We start from the raw sequence: 19960 nt of genomic DNA, 5'->3' as shown, positions 1-19960 counted from the left end.
ATGAGGTTCTTTCGGTTTGTTTCTTGAGACGGGATCTCGCCGTGTAGCCCAGCCTACTTCAGCCTCGAAGGTGCGGCCATCCTCCCGCCTCTGCCTACCGAGTGCTGGGACGCTGAGTGCCACCACGCCCTGCAGGGGTGGGCTCCAGAGCGGGCCGGCCCAGGGAGTCGCTGCCCTGAGATCGCACCGAGTGCCCTGAGACGGCAGAGTCCGGCCGCGGGCGGCCAATGGCCAGCAGCGAGGCCCGCAAGCCAACCGCTAAGGCGCCTCACAGGCCCGCCCACTCCGCCACACCCGAGTTCTCATTGGCGCCTCTCACTTTCTCCTCGGATTGGCTACCTCTAGGATCAACTAAGCAGGCTAGGATCTACTTCCGGTGACGGTCAGCTGGGACCCGGAAGAACCCCACTGGCGCGGCTTTCCAAAACTCCACGGCTGCTCATGAGGAGAAGGCATGTGCCGGGCGCTCTGGGGGCGGGGCCACGTGAGGAGGAAGAGGCGGGGCTAGCTCCACAGGAAAACTGAGCGGCCCGGGTAGGACTGGTTCCCGGCAGGAGGCTGGTCTACAAGGAGAGGGGGGATCGAATTAAACCGGGACGGCCTTACACCAGATCTAGGGTGTCTAGGACCCAAGGTGCTGCACCCCGAGGGGACGTGGTCCCTTGCGAGCGAGGCCTTTAGGGCTCAGGAAGGTCGGGTTCCGAGTGGACGGGGTCGTGATGTGCAGGAGACTGCTGTCTGAATGTTATTCGGCTCTTGTCCGCCTGGCAGCATGAGGCATCGCACCCTATCCTCCAGCCGGGCCCTCTGGGCCTCTATACCGTGTCCACGCTCTGAACTGCGTCTAGACCTGGTTTTAGCTTCTGGACAGTCCTTCCGGTGAGTATCTGCGCTTGGGGGGACCCTGCCCTGGGATCTGACCTCTCAGAGCTGCCCACCAGGAATGCATAATAAATGATGGGAGTAAGAATGTTGGGAGTGATGGATGAGAGTGCACTCTGGAGTATAAGCACTGGCAGTGAGCCTGTTACCTCTATGAAGTAGATGTAGTGAGCTTGCAGGGCTGTGAGGACCATGCAGTAAAAATCAGAGGGAAAGCTGAGGATGTAGCTCAGTGATTAGAGCCCTTGCACAGGACTCTAGGTTCAATCCCCAGTGCCTTTTTTTTTTTTTTTTTTTTTAGATGAAAAACACACTACTTTTGCTTTATAACAAATAAGTCGGCTTTTGGGTGGGACATTTGTAAGACAGGAAGGACCTTACAGCACAAAATGGATAACTGAGTCCTGGTGCTCAGGTGGAGGGAGCAAAGCCCTGAACACTGGAGTGGTGTGCTGGCAGATCAAGTATGGACACTGACTCAGACCGAGGAGCAGCTCTTTTGTACTGTGTACCGAGAAGACAAGAGCCAGGTGGGCAAGCCCACCCTAGAGGAGCTGGACGCCTTACACAAGTACTTTCAGCTGGATGTCAGCCTGGCTCAGCTGTATAGCCAATGGGCTTCTGTAGATGCCCACTTCCAAAAAGTGGCTCAGAAATTCCAAGGTGAGTACAAGGGGCAGGGATGGTGGCTTTTGTACATTGGTTAAGTTACAGCTCTGCGACTCAGTTTACCTTCTGGAGGATGGAGGTATCGGGCCCGTGAGATGGCTCAGCAGATAAAGGCGCTTGCCATGCAAGCCTGATGGCCTTATGTTTAATGCCCAGAACCCATAGTGGAAAGAGAACCAACTACCAAAAGTTGTCCTCTAACCTCCACGCAGGAGCCATGGCTCTCATGCCCACACTCACATGTCCATGATAATAACAAATAAATAAAATTTACTTATTAAAGTGATCGGAAACAAGGTGAGATGGTCCTTCAGGTTCCTGCTTTGCAGAGGAGACTGCCAGACATTCCACAGGACACAGGGAAAAATGACTGAGAGACTCTAGATCTGTGGGCTGAAAATGGAAGCCCCAACAATGCAGAGGAACTTTGGGTGACTGTCCAGGCAGCCAGCTGTCTCTGTCATTCTACATTTTTGGAAGTTGCTTAAAATGTACTTCCTGTTTTCTTAGGTAATATTATATCCTTCTGGGGTCTTTAATGTAGTTAAAGACTAGATAGTTATAATTTTCCTTGGTTATGATAAAAGATAAATTAGATATGAAACTTTAGACTCACAAATATAGGATAGATGACAAAATGTTTAATTTTGCCAAATACAAATAGACTAGATATTGTAACTAATTCTTGCTTGATAACTATTTGTTATATACAATTTTACTATATTAAAGCTAAAACCTTCAAAAAAAAATAAAGTGATTGGACAAGTACTTAGTACATTGCTGTTGTTATTATATTAGTGATGATGATAATGATGATCACCACAGTTAAATAAAGATGTGGGGCCTAATCCTGGCTATGTGTCCTGGAGCAGGTGGCATCATTCATTCTGTCATTATATTCAAAAGTGCATTTGCTCTTTGGGGCTATAGGAAGAAAAAAATGGACACAGAGCCCTGCTCTTATGGTGATTGCATTGTGGATTTTTTCTCCGTGGAATGGGATGGCCACTCAGACCTCACAGGATGCCATGAGACAGCAGAGATCTAGCACTGGTTTCGCTCCCTCATTCTCCTGGAGTCTCTGAATGTAGTATCTGATGTGGAGGGATTCGAGGAAGCCAATCCTAAAACAGGTGCGTCTGCTACCCACTGCCTTTCTGACTTGTAGGTGTGAGACTGCTGAGACAAGACCCCACGGAATGCCTTTTCTCCTTCATCTGTTCCTCCAACAACAACATTGCTCGAATCACTAGCATGGTAGAACGGCTATGCCAGGCCTTTGGACCTCGACTCATTCAGCTTGATGATGTCACTTATCATGGCTTCCCCAGCCTTCAGGCCCTGGCTGGTGAGTAGGTGGGTCCCCTTCAGCATTTGGATAGGAAGACTTTTTCAGTTCTCTCCAAGCTACCAGCTCCTATCTCAAAACTTCCCACCATCCCAAACACTGTCTCCATCCAGAACCGCCATACTTTGTCTGTTCAGTCCCAGTTCCAACTCATCCTCAGATCTCATCCCTGAACTATCAGCAGTAGTTGGCTATTTGCCAGTATATTCAGTAGTACCTCATTAGAGAAACATCTGTACACAGTGTTCAGTAGTTTAGGGTTACAGGCATATGATCTGAGACATACTGTCTGGATCTGAATCCTAGCTCTGACACTTGAAAATGTTATTTAGCACATGTGTGCTTCAGTCTTGAATCTGTGAAATGGAATATAATATTACATATTCTGTCCGAATCGTGAGGCTTGAATAAAGGGAGATACATCCAGCATCCAGCAGTGTTTGGCACACAGGAAAACTTAAGCTGCTGTCACTATGTGAACCCAGCTCACTTGTCCTGTGAGGCAAGTACCTTGCTTAGCAGATATGAAGACCTAGCTAGGTGAAGTGCTTAGGGACTAAATAGCAAGGAGCCTGCCTTGGGTACTCTCTCAAACGGGGTGGGTTTTGGTGCTAAGAAGGGTCTTAAGTCTCTGCTCTTGGCTTAACAATTCTAAGTCTTTGCCAGGAGGTGGTGGCACATGGCTTCAGTCCCAGAACTTGGGAGGCAGAGGTAGGTGGATCTCTGAGTTTGAGGCCAAACTGATCTACAGAGTGAGTTCTAGATAACCAGGGCTACACAGAGAATTCCTGTCTCAGAAAATAATAATCGTAATCATAAGTCTTCAAGGAATGCATTCACCTCTCTAAGCTTGGCTAAACTTATTTTTTTTTTTTTTTTTTTTTTTTGGTTTTTCGAGACAGGGTTTCTCTGTGTAGCTTTGCGCCTTTCCTGGAGCTCACTTGGTAGCCCAGGCTGGCCTCGAACTCACAGAGATCCGCCTGGCTCTGCCTCCCGAGTGCTGGGATTAAAGGCGTGCGCCACCAACGCCCGGCAGGCTAAACTTATTTATAGGATGGAAATATCAGTTTCTATTTAGAAGGGTTTGGGAGTGAATAAACCGGTGGTGAGGCGTTGAAAAGGAATGAGTTTAAGAACGTAAGCACTGCTGTCCCACCCGAGTGAGAGATCTTATCTCCATCGTGCCCTTTCTTTGTGTTGGAGGGGTGGGGAATCAGTGGGTGAGTAGGTAGGTAGTGTTTACATGTATGTGTGCATGTGTATGAATGCATGTGTTCCTGGAAGTCGGCGATCAGTGCTGGGTATTTTCCTCAGTTGCTCTTAGTTGTTTCGTTTTGATTTTTAAAAAAAGTTTATGTTGTATGTATGAGTGTTTTGCCTGCATGTATACATGTGTACAGTGTGCACGTGCTGGTGCCCACAGAGGTCAGTAAAAAGTGTCACCCCCTAGAACTGGAGCTACTGGTGGTTGTGAAGCGGCGTGTAGATGCTAAGAACTGAAGCCGGGTCCTCTGTAAGGGCACCAAGTGCTCTTAACTGCTGAGCCACCATCTCTCCAGCCCACTTCACCCCTCTAAGCCCTTACTTCCTCTTCTGTCAAATGTGCAGCATAGCGATGCTGTCGTTAGGAGCCTTAATGTAGTTTGCCGTCAGTGTGTGGCAGACACACAGCTCTTGCTGTTACTATCATTTCTTTATAAATTCTGTTGTGAGTGTGTGTGAGTGCAAGTGCACGTACACACATGAGATCAGAAAACAGCTTTGCAGAAGTCAGCTCTTTCTTTTGAGGCAAGTCTCTGTTTTCTGTCATTGAGCTGCATATCCAAGCTGGCTGGCCTGTGAGCGTCCAACAGATTCTCCTGTCTCTGCCTCCCATCTCATCTTAAGAGTGCTGGGATCACAGATGTGAACCTCTCTCTCCGTCTGCCTTTTTATGTGGACCCTGAGGATTGGACTCAAGTCATCAGGCTTATGCAAAAGTGCATTTGCCTGCTGGGCCATCTACCAATCTTCTGCATCAGGTTATTAGGCCATGGATGTGAGCGCTTCTTGAATAAAGCTAAAGAACTCAGGTGGGGGGTCCTCCAGAGTAGGAGGCCTCAGCCCCTGCTTCAGAGCCCAACACAGGGGGCGCACCAAGAACATTTATGGGGACAGAGCTCAGGTCTTAACTGTTTCGTTTTCACGTCCTACTGTCCACTGATTCCTAGAGGACAGTAAATAAGGAAGGGGTGCCTAGAGAAGCATTGAGGTGGGGTACATTATACACTAGCCTGGGACAGGAACAAAGCAAGGATACCTGACCTCCCCCCCCTTTCCTCTCTATCCCCACAGGTCCAGAGGTAGAGGCTCACCTCAGAAAGCTGGGCCTGGGGTACCGGGCCCGCTATGTATGTGCCAGCGCCAAAGCCATCCTGGAAGAGCAAGGTGGGCTGGCTTGGCTGCAGCAACTTCGAGCAGCCCCTTATGAAGACGCCCACAAAGCCCTCTGCACCCTGCCCGGGGTGGGCACCAAGGTGAGACCCCAGAAAAGTAGGACATGCCCTCTTCACCACAATGAGAGTAGGAGAGGTAGAAACAAGGCAGACCCGAGTGTCCAGGGGAGCCCGACTCTTGGAGGAAGCACAGGAAGGACAAAGGAGTAGCAGTGTTTTATTAGAAACAGAAGCAGAGAGTATAAAAGAGGCTGGACCTGAGCCGGGCGGTGATGGCGCATGCCTTTAATCCCAGCACTCGGGAGGCAGAACCAGGTGGATCTCTGTGAGTTCGAGGCCAGCCTGGGCTACAGAATGAGTTCCAGGACAGGGTCCAAAGCTACACAGAGAAAAACCAAAAAAAAGGGGCGGGGAGGTTGCACTTTGAATAAATTCTTAGAAAGGTCCTCTGTGTTGGTGCTTTTATGTACATTACTGTATGTATGCAGAAATTTCTGGAGGGAAGAACAGGCAAGTTAATACTGGTTACTTTTGGGAAGACAAATGGAAAGATGTTTCTATTTTTCTTTTTTTTTTTTCTTGAAATTACATGTGCTTACAGAATGTTTTGTTGATGTCAATAGGTTTCTCTAGAAGACAATTGGAATTTATAACTTGTCTTTATTCTTTATACTCCTCTCTTGCTTAAAATGAATTTTCAGGAACTAGATAGATGGTCCAGAAGTTAGGAGCACTTACTGCTCTTCCAGAGGACCCAAGTTGGATTCCCAGCACCCACGTCAGGTGGCTTTCAATAACTACCTCTCACTCCAGTCCTAGGGGATCTGATACCCTCTTCTGGTCTCCATGGGCACCTGAACACACATGTCATACACACACACAAATAAAAATAAAAACAAATCTTTAAAAAATAAAATAAAATGAATTTTTGGAACTGGCCACCAAGCCTGACAACCTTAGTTCAATCCCTGAGATCCACATGGTGGAAGGAGAAACTTGACTCCCATAGTTGGCCTCTGACCTCCCTTGGACTCCTGCCCCATGAAGAGATAACTATGAACAATTTTTAAATTTTAAATGGATTCACTTAATTTTGAAATTAAAAAAAAATTCTGTGTATGCGTATTTTGCCTGTATGTATGTTTGTATACCACTTGCACGTATGGCTCGAGGAGGCCAGAAGAGGGTGTCAGATCTTCTGGAGTTACAGATGGTTGTGAGCCACCCTGTGGGTGTTAGGAATTGAAATCGGGTCTTCTGAAAGAGCAACCAATGTTCTTAACTGCTGAACCATCTCTTCAACCCCACTGACTTAAAGAATTTTTAATGGAGCCAGGCAGTGGTGACATGTGCCTTTAATCCCAGGTTATCTGAGTTCAAGGCCAGCCTGGTCTACAGAGGGAGTCCCAGGACAGCCAGGGCTACACAGAGAAACCCTGTCTTAACAACAACAACAAAAAGAAATTAATGGGCTGGCATTAAATCTTGGCACTGCCTAATTTCTGCTGTATGATTTGGGCCAAGGCACCCTTCAAAGCCCCAGTTCTCTTCTTTTTTGTTTGTCTGTTTATTTGTTGAGACAGGGTTTCTCCATGTAGCCCTGGTTGTCCTGGAACTCCCTCTGTAGGCCAGGTTGGAGAGATCCACCTGCCTCTGCCTCCTGAGTGCTGGGATTAAAGGGGTGTGCCGCCCCCACCACCTGGCTGAGCCCGTTTTCTTGTCTCTAAAGAGAGTATGGTCATGCCTTCTCCCCAGGTTATATGAGAGTATGGCCTGCACAGGTGTTCACTTAGGAACACATCTTCTTGAAGCTATTTTTAGAAGTAATGGGTAATTACTGCATATTGACTGAAAATGCAGGACAGGGCTACCTTAGTGGAAAGAGGAAGCAGATGGCTTTGGATATGGGCCAGATCCTGCCATTCCTCCACAACAGTTCACTCTTTGTCAAAGGTGGCTGACTGCATCTGCTTAATGGCGCTTGACAAACCCCAGGCTGTGCCTGTGGACGTCCACGTATGGCAGATCGCCCAGCGTGACTACGGCTGGCACCCTAACACATCCCAAGCTAAGGGCCCGAGCCCTCTGGCCAACAAAGAACTGGGTGAGGAGAGTGTGTGATGCTGGATCATTGGGCTGAGGTTGGAGAATCTCTGCATTCTTGATCATCTCTCCCACACTCCCCATCTGAGGATGGAGGGCATGTGGGTCAATTAATGTAGCCTCCTCGCTTCTAATTTAGGAAACTTCTTCCGGAATCTGTGGGGACCTCATGCTGGCTGGGCCCAAGCAGTAAGTATACCTAGTTCAGACCCTAAAGGACTTCTCCCTCAGCCCTGCTTGACCCCTGGACTCTTCGACCGCCTGTTCTCATGACTCCCACCCCCTCCCCAAGTATTCTCCATTGACCCCAGCCCTGACCTCCATCCCGTCCTCCCCATAGACTCATTAGGTCCCTTCCCATAGGTGCTGTTCAGTGCTGATCTGCGCCAATCGAACCAGGCTGCGAAGCCACCAGCAAAGCGCAGGAAGGTCTCTAAGAGGCCAGAAGGCTAGGCAGGACCCAGGAGACCAAAGCCGTCATTGGTATTTCCTTTGTGCTCCATTGTCTTCTCTGTCCCCACCGTCTCGTGTCAAGAAGACTCACCACTCCTACCTCAGTCGGTTTTCACAGGAGGGCGAGGGAGCTGTTTGAGAATACAGAGCTGTCTTGTTTTATCTTCCCTTTATTACAAGAAAGAACAATAAAATAGAAACATTTGTATGGAAAATGCAGTGAAGAGTGAGAGGGACGGGGTGAGGAGGGATGGGGTAAGAAACTCCCCAGTTCTGGGGTGAGGAGGAAGCAGGCTGCCCCCAACCCCGCCCATGAAAGAAACCCTGACTTCCTTGGTGTTCAGTCCATGGCCCTAGAGCTCGGGGGTGGTGCGGGGGGCAGTTCCGAGCCTGGCTCCACACAGCAGTCTCGGCAGCAACAGCCAGCGGCTGGCCCTGTGCAGAGAAAAGAGCAGAGGCGGCTGTGGAGCAGGCTCCAGCCAGCCTCACATCTGTCTCTTCATGGACCACCTAGCCCCGGCCACATGGCCCCGGTTCTTACCCCCGGCGGTCGGCGTCAGCAGCTCCCCGTGGCTCGCCGTCTGCCCCTGCCCCTCCTGGCTGGTGCCCAGCTGCAGCCTCCTCATGTGCCGAACCACAGCCGTGGCATTGAAAGCTTGCTGTGGAGAGAAAGGGACTGCTGAAAAGGGGCCTCGGGGGCTAGGGGTCGGCAGCGGGGGTCCTGCAGGGACTCTGCTATCGCCACTCACATGTTCCTTAGTGACTCCCCAAATCCTCCCCAGAAAACCGTAAGGCTTTACTAAGTTATATTCAGTCTTACATACAAGCACATGTGTGAAACGTGTACAAAGGAATTCATATTCCTCTAACAAACACTTAGGTGTCAAGCACAGCTCTGAGTACATTGTATGGTTATTCATTTAATCCTCACACAATTCTGTAATGCAGCACTTGTGTGGTGTTTCTCTTTTTAGATGGTCTTGCTATGTATCCTTGCCTCAGCCTCCAAAGTGCTGGGATTACAGGCGTGTGTGTGTGTGTGCTGCACACCAGGCCGACGAGCCCTGCTTGTTTGTTTGTTTGTTTGTTTGTGACAGGGTCTCACTATGAAGCACTGGCTGTCCTGGAACTCACAGCGATCCGCCTGCCTCAGACTCCCAAGTGCTGAGATTAAAGGTGTTTGCCACTGTACCTGGCTCTGGAAAGCAATATTAATAGTTTTAATTTCTTTCATTTTTTTTTAAAAGATGGGTTCTCATGTAGCCCAGGCTATCCTCCAATTCTACCTCTATCTCCTGAGTCCTGGGATTATAGGCATGTGCCACCTCCATGTCCAGTTTTATGTGATACTAATGATCCAACTAGGGTTTCATGCATGCTAGGCAATCACTCTGCCAACTGAGCTGTATACTCACCCACCCCTCCTTTTTGAGGCAAGGTTTCATGTTAGCCCAGGCAGGCTGACTGGGCTGACCCTGAATTCCCGATCCTCCTGTCTTACCCTCCCCAAGTGCTGGAATAATATTAATTTCAAAGGAGAAAACTGAAGTGCAGAAAGGTTAAGTAGTTTTCATATTTGTTTCTCTCATTTTATATTCAATTTACTCCCCTAGATGTCCTACGTGTCTCTCAAGTTGAGCATGTACAAAACTAAACCCTCTCAAGACATGTTTCTGCCCCTAGGATCATTATCGTGGTTATGGTACCACTGTCCACACTGTCCCCTACCAGAAGGTTGGGCCAGCCCTTAACATCTCACTCCCTCAGTATGCCTCCCATCTTTGTTTTCCTGGGAGTCTGCCTCCTGCTTTCTACCATCCTGTGTTCTTGTGGCTTCTGAGTCAGGCCCCGCTATCTGCTACATCTCTGACATACCCTATTGGGCCCCCAGGTTTCCCTCCTTGCCTTCTCTGCATCCTGAAAGCAGATCCTTTCTTCAGGACCAGTTCCTGCTCTCAGTCTTTCTGGGATTGTCCTCTACAACAGGTGGGTGCTCGACTGTAGCATCCAGGGATCTCCGTGGCCTTTACCAGCTTCTGTAGCCTGGCTCTGACCCTTAGTTCCCTTAGTTCTTCCAGCCCCTCTAGTCCAGCAGGCTAACACTTGGCCACACTCTCTTACCCTGGCCTCTTTGCACCCCTGTTCGTCTGCCTCAGGCATATCCTCTATGCCTGGTTAATTACTAGTGAACCGACAGATCTATGGCCACCTTTCTGACCCTTCTTGGGTCCCATGGGCTGCATCATTAAATCCTGCAGAGTAGACTGTCCCTCCAGAGATGGAGCTCAGAGACCCTCTCTGGACTTTAGAGGTCAAGTGGCCTTTGTCGAGTGAACATAGGAGATTCTTTAGAAAACCTCCCTGGGCAGGTCCTGCATGCACCTGGTACTGGGTGCTGTGCAAGTTGAGTCTGGGGGGACCAGGGATTAGGAGTGTATGCTGACCTTCCACTTGCTCTTGGCAAAGTTCTTCTTGATCTGCTCGCTCACTGACTGGTGGATATTCTTATCCAGAGCTGTATCTCCTGCAATCCTAGGATGGGGGTATATGCAGGTTTGTCTGTGAGGCTGGAGGCAGACCTGGGGTCCCCAAGGCCCACCCTAACATGTCGTTTGGAGTGGGAGCTCTCACCACGGGTGCTGCAAGGCCTGCTCACAGGTGAACCTCTTCTCCGGGTCTTTCTCCATCAAGTGCCGTATGAAATCTTTGGCTGAAGCCCCAAGACAAAAGCAAAGATACAGCATGATCATGCCTGTGGACACCCCCAAAACAGTGCTCCCTCAGATCTCACCCGGCAACAAGACAGTGAGGCCTAGTCTGCTTATGCACCACCCCCTACACCCCAGCCTTCTAGCTCCCTCTTTCTCCCCCCCCCACCCCGATTTTTTGTTTTTTGTTTTTCGAGACAGGGTTTCTCTGTGTAGCTTTGCGCCTTTCCTGGAACTCACTTGGTAGCCCAGGCTGGCCTCGAACTCACAGAGACCCTCCTGCCTCTGCCTCCCGAGTGCTGGGATTAAAGGCGTGCGCCACCACCGCCCGGCTTAGCTCCCTCTTTCTTAAGAACATATTTACAGAAGAATCCATTCAGTGCACTCACACTAGTGTGTAAACCACTGTGCAGCCATCATAAGCTAGGCCCTAACTGGGACATGAAATGGGAGATGGAAATACTTAATGCTGTTTAAGCCTCAGGGAAGTCAGCCTTAGGGGAGGTATTTTTGTGAATACTGGGTTTGAAGACCGTGCATGCCTACAGATCTGTCAGATTAGAGGCCAAGCAGAGGGAACCTAAGGCGCAACATGACATCAGCTTCTAGTCTGGCGCTGGGAGATGGAACAAAGACAGACAGTGGAGACGCCCAAGCAGATGAAGAAGGCCCCTGAGCCCAGACAAGAAGGCAAAAGACCCAAATACCAGAGTCAGAGATGTCGTCCCAGTAAGGAGAGTCAAACTCGTACTCGGCCTTCAAAATCTGTTCAAAGAGTTTGGCGTCATTTTCATCGTAGAAGGGCGGGTAGCCACAGAGCCTGGGCAGAGGAAGAAACCACCCAGTTTTACATGCACTCACTGGCTTGGAGATGGCGCATTGGGGCGGTGCCAAGAGCCATACGGAACCTGCAGGAAGTTCTCTTCCCTGCCTTGCTCACTTCCATCTGGCAGTCTGGCCTTCTGTCCTTTGAACCTACTGTCCTAAACTCCTCTGTGTTTGACATTCTACCCACACCTAAATTGTCTGGATCCTTTACGTCATTCAAAAGCCAATCGGATGTTACCTCCACAGAGCCCTTGGCTATCTGAAATGACATCTCTCCCTACTCTGCTTGATTTTTCTTCGCTGATTTCTACCAGGTGACACTGTTTTGTAGATTTGTTTGCTCGCTGATTCTATGTGTCAACGCTTCAGGGCAGGCACTTGGGTTGGTTTGGTTTCTACTAAATCCTCGGTGTTTCCCACAGTATTGGAAACATGGCATCTCTTGAATGAAGCCTGTTAGGTTGTTGTTTTGTTTGTTTGTGTGTTTGTATATGGGTATTTGGCCTGCATATAAGTCTATTCACCATGTGTATGTACCCACAGAGACAAAAGAAGGCGCCAGATCCCCTGGAACTGGAGTTACAGATGGTTGTGAGTCACCATGTGGGGAATTGAACCTGGGTCCTCTGGAAAAGCAGCAAGTCTCTCAGCCACTGAGCCATCTCTCCATACCCCTGCCTGTTAGTGTTTAGCTGGTAGATATAACTGTATAGAAAGAGGATAAAGCAGGGAAGGCAACTCTGTAGTCACGGGCCACCTTGACCATGCCCCCACTTACAGGATATAGGCAATGACCCCAATGGACCAGCAGTCCACGGCCTTGCTGTAGGGCTTCTGGGCCAGGACCTCGGGGGCTGTGGAGGGAAAGAGACATGGTGGTGACAAATGTCTGTCCTGCAGCTCCTAGCTCCTTCCTCATCCCAAGCCCCAACCTAGGGCCCTCCGCACCCACGTATCCTGGAGTCCCACAGGCTGTGGAGAGCACACTGCCTGGGTCCTCCATCTTGGAGAGGCCAAAGTCGGAGATCATGATTTTGGAGTCTTCATCCAGGCTGTAGTACAGCAGGTTCTCTGGCTTGGAAGGTAGGAAAGAGGAGAAGGGGCAGTCAGAGGTAGCCAGAGGCCAGCAGCCCTGTCTACCTCTCCAAAATCCATTGTGTCTAGCTAGCTAAATCCATCAGAAGCTAGCTAGGGGGCACAGTTTTGCATGCCTGCTGCCCCAACACCCGGGAGGTAGAAGCAGAAGGATCAAGAGTTCAGTGTGTCCTCGGCTACTGCTGAGTGCAAAGACAGCCTGACATAGAACAAGTGGCAGACGCCTGAATCCTGGCTAATCCAGGTCAGAATGGAAGGTCCAAGGCTTGCCTTGACAACAGTCAGTTCAAGGTCAGCCTGGGCACTTTAGAACCTGCCTCCAAATCAAAAGTGAAAAGAAGAAAGGGTCATGGAATATGTGTAAGGGGAAGGCAGAAGGGAGACTGAGGATGGAAGCGGGGGGAGGAGGACATGGGAGAGGAAAGTCCAGTGACCCCTGTGCATGAAGCTACCATGATGAGACCCGCTGCTTTGTGTGCTCACCTAAGACACTGGTAGCAAAGGAAAAGCCAAGGGGTAGACGAAAGAGGCTTTTAAGGGGAGGGGCAGTTGGGCATGTAGGTAGAACGCTTGCCTGGCATCATACATAAGGCCCCAGGCAAATAAGCAGTGCCACAAAAACAAAAACAAAGCCGAAGGAAATTCTCTAGAAGGCCACAGGTTTTAAAAAGGATTGCAGGAGGATTTTCCTAGACCTCAGAAACCTTACAGAAATCCACAGTACCGCAAAAATTTTACTTTTTTGCCTCCTATACTGGACCTTAGTAAGTACCTAACTGATTTTAACCGTACCACGTAACCAGCCTGACTAGTCTGAACAAGCCCACTTTACAGATGAGGAAACTAATGCCTTTAGAGGCAGTGATTGACCCAACAGCCAGTTAGGGCATGGCTAGACTTCAGTCTGTTGTGTCCCAGAGCCCCTCCATTCTGGACTGGAGGGTATTTTTTTTTCTTCTCTTTTTTTGGTTGTTTTTTTTTGTTTTGTTTGTTTTCTCTTTTTTGAGACAGGTTTTTCTCTGTGTAGCCCTGGCTGTCCTGGAACTCACTCTGTAGACCAGGCTGGCTTCAAACTCAGATCCGCCTGCCTCTGCCTCCCAAGTGCTGGGGTTAAAGGCGTGCGCCACCACACTTGGCTTGGCCTGAAGTGTATTTCAGTGTAAGCCCCTATCCATTTCTCTGAAGCTCTGCTGTCCCATGTGTTCTCTACAAAGAGCAAGTAGGATGTTCCATTATCAGAAAAGGACGTGCATGTTAAAATAACAGCCCAGCCTATTTATTTTGTCCTGTCTAATCTGGAATAAGAGGAGCTGGTTTAGTGGGTCACAAGAAGTTCATTTTGCAAATGGGAAGCTGAGGTTCCATTGAAGGGCTGAGAGATGCCCAAGGACAGACAAGGCAGGATTGTCAGCCCCCCCCCCTCAGTGCACTATTTACTAGGTCCCTCCATTCTCACCTTGAGATCCCGGTGCACAATGCCCAGGTCGTGAAGGTACTTGACAGCATCCAGCACCTGGAAGATGAGGCGGCTGGCATCCCGTTCTGTGTAGAATCCTTTCTCCACAATGCGGTCAAATAGCTCCCCACCTGAAACCCTGCAGCAAGGGACAGGAAAGTCTGGCCCAGGGAGTAGAGCAGCAGGGAGAGGAGTAAGGATGGGCAGACAGGCCACTCACAGCTGCATGATGAGGTAGAGGTGGCCCCCACTCTCATAGATGTCATCCAGGGCTACAATGTTGGGGTGCTTAATCCTAGAAGGAAAAATGAGGTGGTTCAGAGCTTAGGATGGCTCGCCCACTCCCCATCACCGGCATCCAGGGCAGGACACCAAGGTTCTGGAACCCACTGGGAAAAAGCTGATGCTAGAAGGTAAGAACGGAAGAGCCAGTGCTGGGCTCTGGTGTCAAACAGATCTGGGCCCAGATGCTGCCTCTGCTTAGACACATCCGGGTCTAGGTCCTGATTCTGCCCAGACAGACCCACACCCAGATCCTGCATCTGCCACATGCTGCTTGGGAGCTAGTATTTTCACTTTGCAACTCTGATGGGAATGTGACTAAGTTTCCCGTGTCTACTACCTTGCCAGCCTCCCCTACCCAGAGGTCACTTCCTCAAGTATAGAGAAGGTCTGATTCAGCTCTATTCTGGCACCAGGTACAGAGCAGTTGCTTGTAATAGTTGTTGAATGGAATGTCACCTCTTTGAGCCTGAGTGTCTTCTTCTATAAAAGACAAGTAACAGGCCTTCAAAACGTCACGTGAAGATCACATGACATGAGGCAAGCAGGGTGCCTGGCACAGCACCTGCATACAGTCACTACCCCACAAATGAACCAATGGCGATTGATCTTGGCGCGCGGGGGGGGGGGCGGGGGGGGGGGAGACCTGGCTTTCCCACAGATTTGCTGTGTGACCTTGGGCAATTCTCTTGCCCTTGCTGACCTCACTATCCCACCCACCCCAATAAGGGAAATGAAATGACCATCTCCTCTGTCCAGATAGGAAATGGGAGGCACTGGTAGCAAATGCTTGCTATAAGCTTTGCAGCATGAGCAGGTTTCCTGTCAGCATGAACATACCAGTTGGTTGCTAATTTAGTCAGGAGGTCAGCAAATAGTCTGCTTTACTTTATGGGAGATGCTTAGGTGGGTAGAAAGCTATGTGGGTGGTTGATCTTGTGGCCCCGTGAACAGATTCACCCAATAAAAACAAGCCCTAGCATCTCAGTCTCATCTGGGAGGTTAGCTCTGTGCCAGTCACTCTCTGCCAGAGGTCCCTGTGAGGAGCAGAAGTCAAAGGATTTCTAAAACAGGAACAAAGGGGGTGGTCAATGCAGGGCCCACCCACTTGTGCAAGACGGCGATCTCGTTCTCCATGCTGCCCTCTTTGCCCTCCAGGGCCTTCTTGGCAATGCATTTGATGGCCACCAGCTTCTGAGTCCTCTTGTCCTCTGCCAGGATGACCTCTGAGAAGGCACCCCTGTGAGATAGAGGTTTGCAAGGTGAGGAGCTAGAATCCCGCTTCCCTTGCTCTCTCCTCCATCCCCTGTAGCCCACATAACTGCCTATGTCATTCAGCACTCAGCTACCCCATGTCTCCAGACCTGGTCAGTTGGATGGTCTGTCCCTGCTCAATGACTGGTCACATACATGCCAGTTTCCTGGCACTGTGAATGAGGTACTCTCCTAGTAAGCTGGTGGGATGTAAACCTGGAGTAGATGACAGGTATCTTTGTCAGTGCTTGGGGAGACCCTGCTTCACACTGAAACCAACCAGAGGAAGCCAGGCTGGGGAAATAGACAATTTTCTGATAACATGTGAGCCAACTGGGCCTGAACTCTACCCCTGTGATTTTTAATTGTGTGTGTGATTGGTTGATTCTTTCTCTGTTAAGTCAGTTTGAATTGTGGGTAATTTGATGCCCTTTAGAACCTCAGAATCAGACCATTACCTGAGAATGTTTTGAAATGCAGAGTCTCAGGTCTTACCCACCCCAGACTTCCTAAATCAAATGCTGCATTTTAACTAGGTCTATGGGTGATCTTATGTTCAGTGAGTTTAAGAGGCAGTGGTTTATCCCAGACTCATAGCAACAGATACATCCATCCACATACTGGCACTCACTGATCAAGGAGGATTTGCTAGGGTATTATTTCTATATCTGTTTGCTTTCCCTGGGAGAATAAGAAGTCCTAAGTCAAACTCGTCCCTCATGGTAGCATTCCAGTCATTGAGGACAACTAGTGACTGATCACAACATTGGTCTCCACTCTTGGCTCTCCAATTTGCCCCACACTATGGCTAGTCTTTTTTTTTTTTTTCCAGATTTATTTACTTTGTGTATGAGGGTTTTGCCTACATGTATGTCTGCATACCTGGTGCTCCACAAGGGTCAGAAGAAGGCATCAGAGCCCCTGGATCTGGAGTTCCAGATGCGTGTGGACCACCATCAGCTCTGAGAACTGAACCTAGTCGTCTGCAAGAGCAGCTAGTGTTCTTAACTGCCCAGCCATCTCTCCAGCACCTGTGGCCAATCTTGAATGCCTTCCTCTGTCCTGAGACATGACCTCTTACCTCAGCCTGTTCTCAAGATTTTGCATTCTCTGCCCCTTTCCATCTCTGGCTGCCTCAACTCCTCCCAGCCCTATGAGCTCCAGCAGACTCTGCCTCCTCCTAAGGCAGCCTGGCCTCTGAGCCTTTGCATGCACTCTTCCCCCTGCCTTGAATTACCTTCCTGCTTTCTGACAAGCACAAGCCTGTCCATCTTATCCGTCAGCCCCCAGAGCTCATGTCTCCTTCAGGGAGTGTTGTCCAGCCAGAAGAGACTACTTGGCTTCTACAACCTCAGTGAGATCAAAATATACATCTACCTGTCATTTTGTGTCTGTCTGTCTCTCTGTCTCTCTAGGACCAACTTGTAAAGGAAAGAAACCTGGTTTGAGTTAAATTTGGATTTCGACTCTCAAGAACAGCCATGCCCAGCCTCAGTTTCCAAACCTAAGTCAGAAGAGCTGCTCTTGGCAGCAAGGTAGATAAACGGCCCCTTCAATCTCCTGTACTCTTCTCGTCATAAGGAATCTTGGCTGTACAAGAGAGGCCCCATCTTAACCACTGTTAGCCAAAAACAAAAAGCTGGACCAGTCTACACCATTTCCTACTGACTACAGCCCTGGTCTGTAGGAAAAGGGAAGTACTGGTCAACTGACCAGAGGAAGCACCGCCCCAGACTCAGCCTCTCCAGCCACCCGGCCCAAGAGTGAAGCCCTGCCGGGCGGTGGTGGCGCAGGCCTTTAATCCCAGCACTCAGGAGGCAGAGCCAGGCGGATCTCTGTGAGTTCCAAGTTCCAGGAAAGGCACAAAACTACACAGAGAAACCCTGTCTCGAAACCCCCACCCCCCAAAAAAAAGAGTGAAGCCCTTCCTAATTCTGTCCCCAGCTCAGACATGGCTCTCCCACTCCACCCCCAGCCTGAGACTCACGTGCCCAGAACATCTCGGAAGTCATAGATATCCCTAATGTCTTCTGCCTGCTTCCACCTGGGGCCTTCCACTGCCCCTGGCATGGCCCACTGCCCTCCAGCCACAGCCAGGGCTCCTGGAAGGGAAACGGAGGGAGAGATTCAGAGGGCTAACCTCCCTGAGAATCTATGGCATGTCCCGTTCCTATTCAGCCAGCACGAGTTCATTCATCCCTTGATCTGCCCATTGATGCAGTCGTTCAGCCTTCACTAGTCATTGGTTCATTCAACATTTGTTCCAGAATTCTTATGCCTAGAGAAACAATCATTCATTCCCGCTGGCAGCAAACTTCTCGGTGTTCGTGCATTCCTTCACTTCTTCATTCTCCATTTTGCCCCAGTCTTTCTCTGCATCCTAACACCCAAGGAAACCCTCCCCTCGAGGGAGATAGCAGATAAGACCGCAGAGCAGCTAGAAGCAGCACCCTGGAGGAACCCTCTGCCCAGAGCAGTGATGCCCCAGTCTCATCCTGGGAAGGGCTGGGGCGTCTCCTCTCCCTCCTCCTTGCCACCCTAGCCTCTTGGAAATCAGGTTTCCGGCAGCCTGGGCTTCCAGCAATATCTCAGCCACGTTTTTAAATAGCTCTTTCTCACTGTTACCAAGGCAACATCAGCCACAGCTGGAACTCCCCAGGCCTAGCCCTCCTGACTCCTGTCTGTGTCCCAGCAGCCTGAATACTGGTCCCACCCATCCCCTCCTGGGTTGACCTTATGTATCTTGGACCTTTCCCTAGACTTCTCTGTCTCATCCTACAAGAGAGGGTGGGTTCTCTCCTCATGTATCAGTGGAAACTAAGAAACTGAGGTTGGAGATGGATAGGGTGAGACCAGAGTTGCCCAAGAGACACCCAGCCATGGTCCCAGCTAAGCTTGCTGAGGGCAAAGGCTGTCTTCTGTTGGTCCAGTAGAAAACTAGACTGGGGATTATTCAGAAAACAAACTCTCGACATCCCAGAATCACAGAGAGTGTGGCCAAATAGAGCCCCCCATCCCCCCATAGTTCTGGGAAGATGCCCTCCTTCTGTTTCCTCTGGGAAAGACGAAGGGAAGGCACCCTGGCCAGAACTGTCCACTCCTTGAATGGGACCTCGTTCCCGGAGCATTGGCCAGCCAGCCACCCCAGGACCAAAGGCTTCTAGGAAAGGAGCCAATGCTGAATTCAAGAAGAAAAGTGGAACTCATCTGAGGCCAACACTAATGACTCCCAGTTCCACACGCTGCAGCAGACACTGCACATCAGGACTGACATGAATCTTGAGCCCAAACACCTGCCTTCTAGACCCAGCACACTACACACCATGGCGCCCGATTAGATGCATACACCCAGGCATCAACATACGTGTTCATATATACGGTCCCCAGGCCCCCTCATGCTCTCACATACCTGTTCGTCCAAACATCCCTCACCCAGACCCCTTACACTCCAATACTGATTCCATGTACACATGAACAAGGTGGCATCCATTCCCACATACCAGACTTGGCAACTTCAATCCTATCTGCACCCTCCAGCCCCTCTGCCCAGTGCCCTACACAGCAAACCAAGCCTTAACTCTCTACCTAACTCTAAACACCTTTAGATCAGAACCAAACCTCCCCCACTTCTGACTTAACTACCTACTCTGCAAGCCAGACATCAGTGTGTATGTGTGTGTGTGTGTATCCTTGAACACCATATGCAACAAAAAATGAATTCCCAGACACCCTTACACAACTGAAGCACATGCCTGCTTCAGGGAACCCCTCACATACCCTCCCCCATCTCCACTTCCAAATGCCTACGCCCTTCCAGTCCGGCCTAGCGCTCGGACATAGGCGCACACAGCCCCCCTCCCCACCCTGTTCTGACACCCAGGCAGTGTCCCTGGAGGTCACCTAGCACCTGATGGGCCTGGGGCGGAGGTGGGAGAGAAAGGCCCAACCCTATTCAGTCCAGGATCCAGGGGCCCCTCCCACCCTCGGGCGTCAGTACCCTGTGGCTGGGGCTCCCAGCGGCACAGAGCAGGGCAGACCCCAGCTGTACCTGCGGCTGCCCCGCGTCGGGGCTGGCTGCGAGGGCCGGGGTGGCTGGTGCGGAGCTCCCGCCGCGTCTGTGCCTGGTCAGCCGGCCTGCTCAGTCGCTGGCGCTTGGCTAGCGCTCGGCTCTCTCCGCCCGCCTGCGGCTCTGATGTCAATGGAGGAGGAGCCTGAGGCAGAGGACTGGGAGTCGAGGGGACGCGCGCTCTCGGACTGGAGAAGGGCCCCAGTGGTTCTACGACAGCCTTTGCAAAATGCTTCCTTGCCCTTTGTCTTCAGCAGGACGCTTGTCAGCGGAGACAAGTGAGGGCCAGAGATGTCTTGAAATCAGCAGTTGGTCAGTGGCAGATGGTATTCGAACCGACATTTATGAGATGCCAGGGGCTGGCCAGTTTGAGCCTGGAGT

At 50.3% G+C, this 19960-nt stretch overlaps 2 protein-coding genes across 5 annotated transcripts; one reads left to right on the top strand and one right to left on the bottom strand.

The window, feature by feature from the left end:
• The first annotated feature begins 275 nt into the window (after nucleotides 1-275).
• On the top strand, nucleotides 276-8105 carry Ogg1 (8-oxoguanine DNA glycosylase). Of its 4 annotated transcripts, none has more exons than XR_005091197.1 (7): nucleotides 277-879; nucleotides 1298-1545; nucleotides 2720-2899; nucleotides 5234-5415; nucleotides 7288-7438; nucleotides 7557-7626; nucleotides 7801-7849. XR_005091197.1 is itself a non-coding variant. In XM_028863916.2 (7 exons), the coding sequence occupies exons 1-7, from the start codon at nucleotides 743-745 to the stop codon at nucleotides 7888-7890; spliced, it is 1038 nt and encodes a 345-aa protein (XP_028719749.1). In that variant the 5' UTR covers nucleotides 283-742; the 3' UTR covers nucleotides 7891-7989. The 4 variants fall into 4 exon arrangements, 3 of the variants coding, with proteins under 3 accessions (XP_028719750.1, XP_028719751.1, XP_028719749.1); XM_028863916.2 differs by having other exon boundaries at nucleotides 283-879; nucleotides 7577-7626; nucleotides 7801-7989; XM_028863917.2 differs by lacking the exon at nucleotides 7288-7438 and having other exon boundaries at nucleotides 276-879; nucleotides 7577-7626; nucleotides 7801-8105.
• Camk1 (calcium/calmodulin dependent protein kinase I) lies at nucleotides 8045-19946 on the bottom strand. Its single transcript, XM_028863915.2, has 12 exons — nucleotides 19562-19946; nucleotides 17501-17615; nucleotides 15368-15499; nucleotides 14198-14272; nucleotides 13978-14116; nucleotides 12375-12501; nucleotides 12205-12280; nucleotides 11306-11418; nucleotides 10522-10600; nucleotides 10335-10422; nucleotides 8432-8549; nucleotides 8045-8325 (listed from the first exon to the last, which is right to left on the bottom strand). Exons 2-12 carry the CDS (start codon nucleotides 17581-17583, stop codon nucleotides 8231-8233), a joined length of 1125 nt encoding a protein of 374 aa, XP_028719748.1. The 5' UTR covers nucleotides 17584-17615; nucleotides 19562-19946; the 3' UTR covers nucleotides 8045-8230.
• Nucleotides 19947-19960: the final 14 nt, after the last annotated feature.

Source organism: Peromyscus leucopus, chromosome 3, assembly GCF_004664715.2.
Source record: "Peromyscus leucopus breed LL Stock chromosome 3, UCI_PerLeu_2.1, whole genome shotgun sequence".
In the NCBI taxonomy this organism is placed as follows: domain Eukaryota; kingdom Metazoa; phylum Chordata; class Mammalia; order Rodentia; family Cricetidae; genus Peromyscus; species Peromyscus leucopus.
The sequence above is the reverse complement of the archived record's forward strand: the minus strand, read 5'-3'. Positions and strand labels throughout refer to the sequence as shown.

What these genes read in the sequence shown, in the direction of transcription:
- Ogg1 (XM_028863916.2), top strand. Translation starts at nt 743, where the DNA reads ATGTTATTCGGCTCTTGTCCGCCTGGCAGCATGAGGCATCGCACCCTA. An exon ending in GCTTCTGGACAGTCCTTCCG is followed by an intron (nt 880 to 1,297) that starts GTGAGTATCTGC and finishes CCTGGTGCTCAG; the next exon opens with GTGGAGGGAGCAAAGCCCTG. An exon ending in AGTGGCTCAGAAATTCCAAG is followed by an intron (nt 1,546 to 2,719) that starts GTGAGTACAAGG and finishes TCTGACTTGTAG; the next exon opens with GTGTGAGACTGCTGAGACAA.
- Camk1 (XM_028863915.2), bottom strand. Translation starts at nt 17,583, where the DNA reads ATGCCAGGGGCAGTGGAAGGCCCCAGGTGGAAGCAGGCAGAAGACATT. An exon ending in CAGGCCTTGCAGCACCCGTG is followed by an intron (nt 10,423 to 10,521) that starts GTGAGAGCTCCC and finishes CCCCCATCCTAG; the next exon opens with GATTGCAGGAGATACAGCTC. An exon ending in GCTGACGCCGACCGCCGGGG is followed by an intron (nt 8,326 to 8,431) that starts GTAAGAACCGGG and finishes TTCTCTGCACAG; the next exon opens with GGCCAGCCGCTGGCTGTTGC.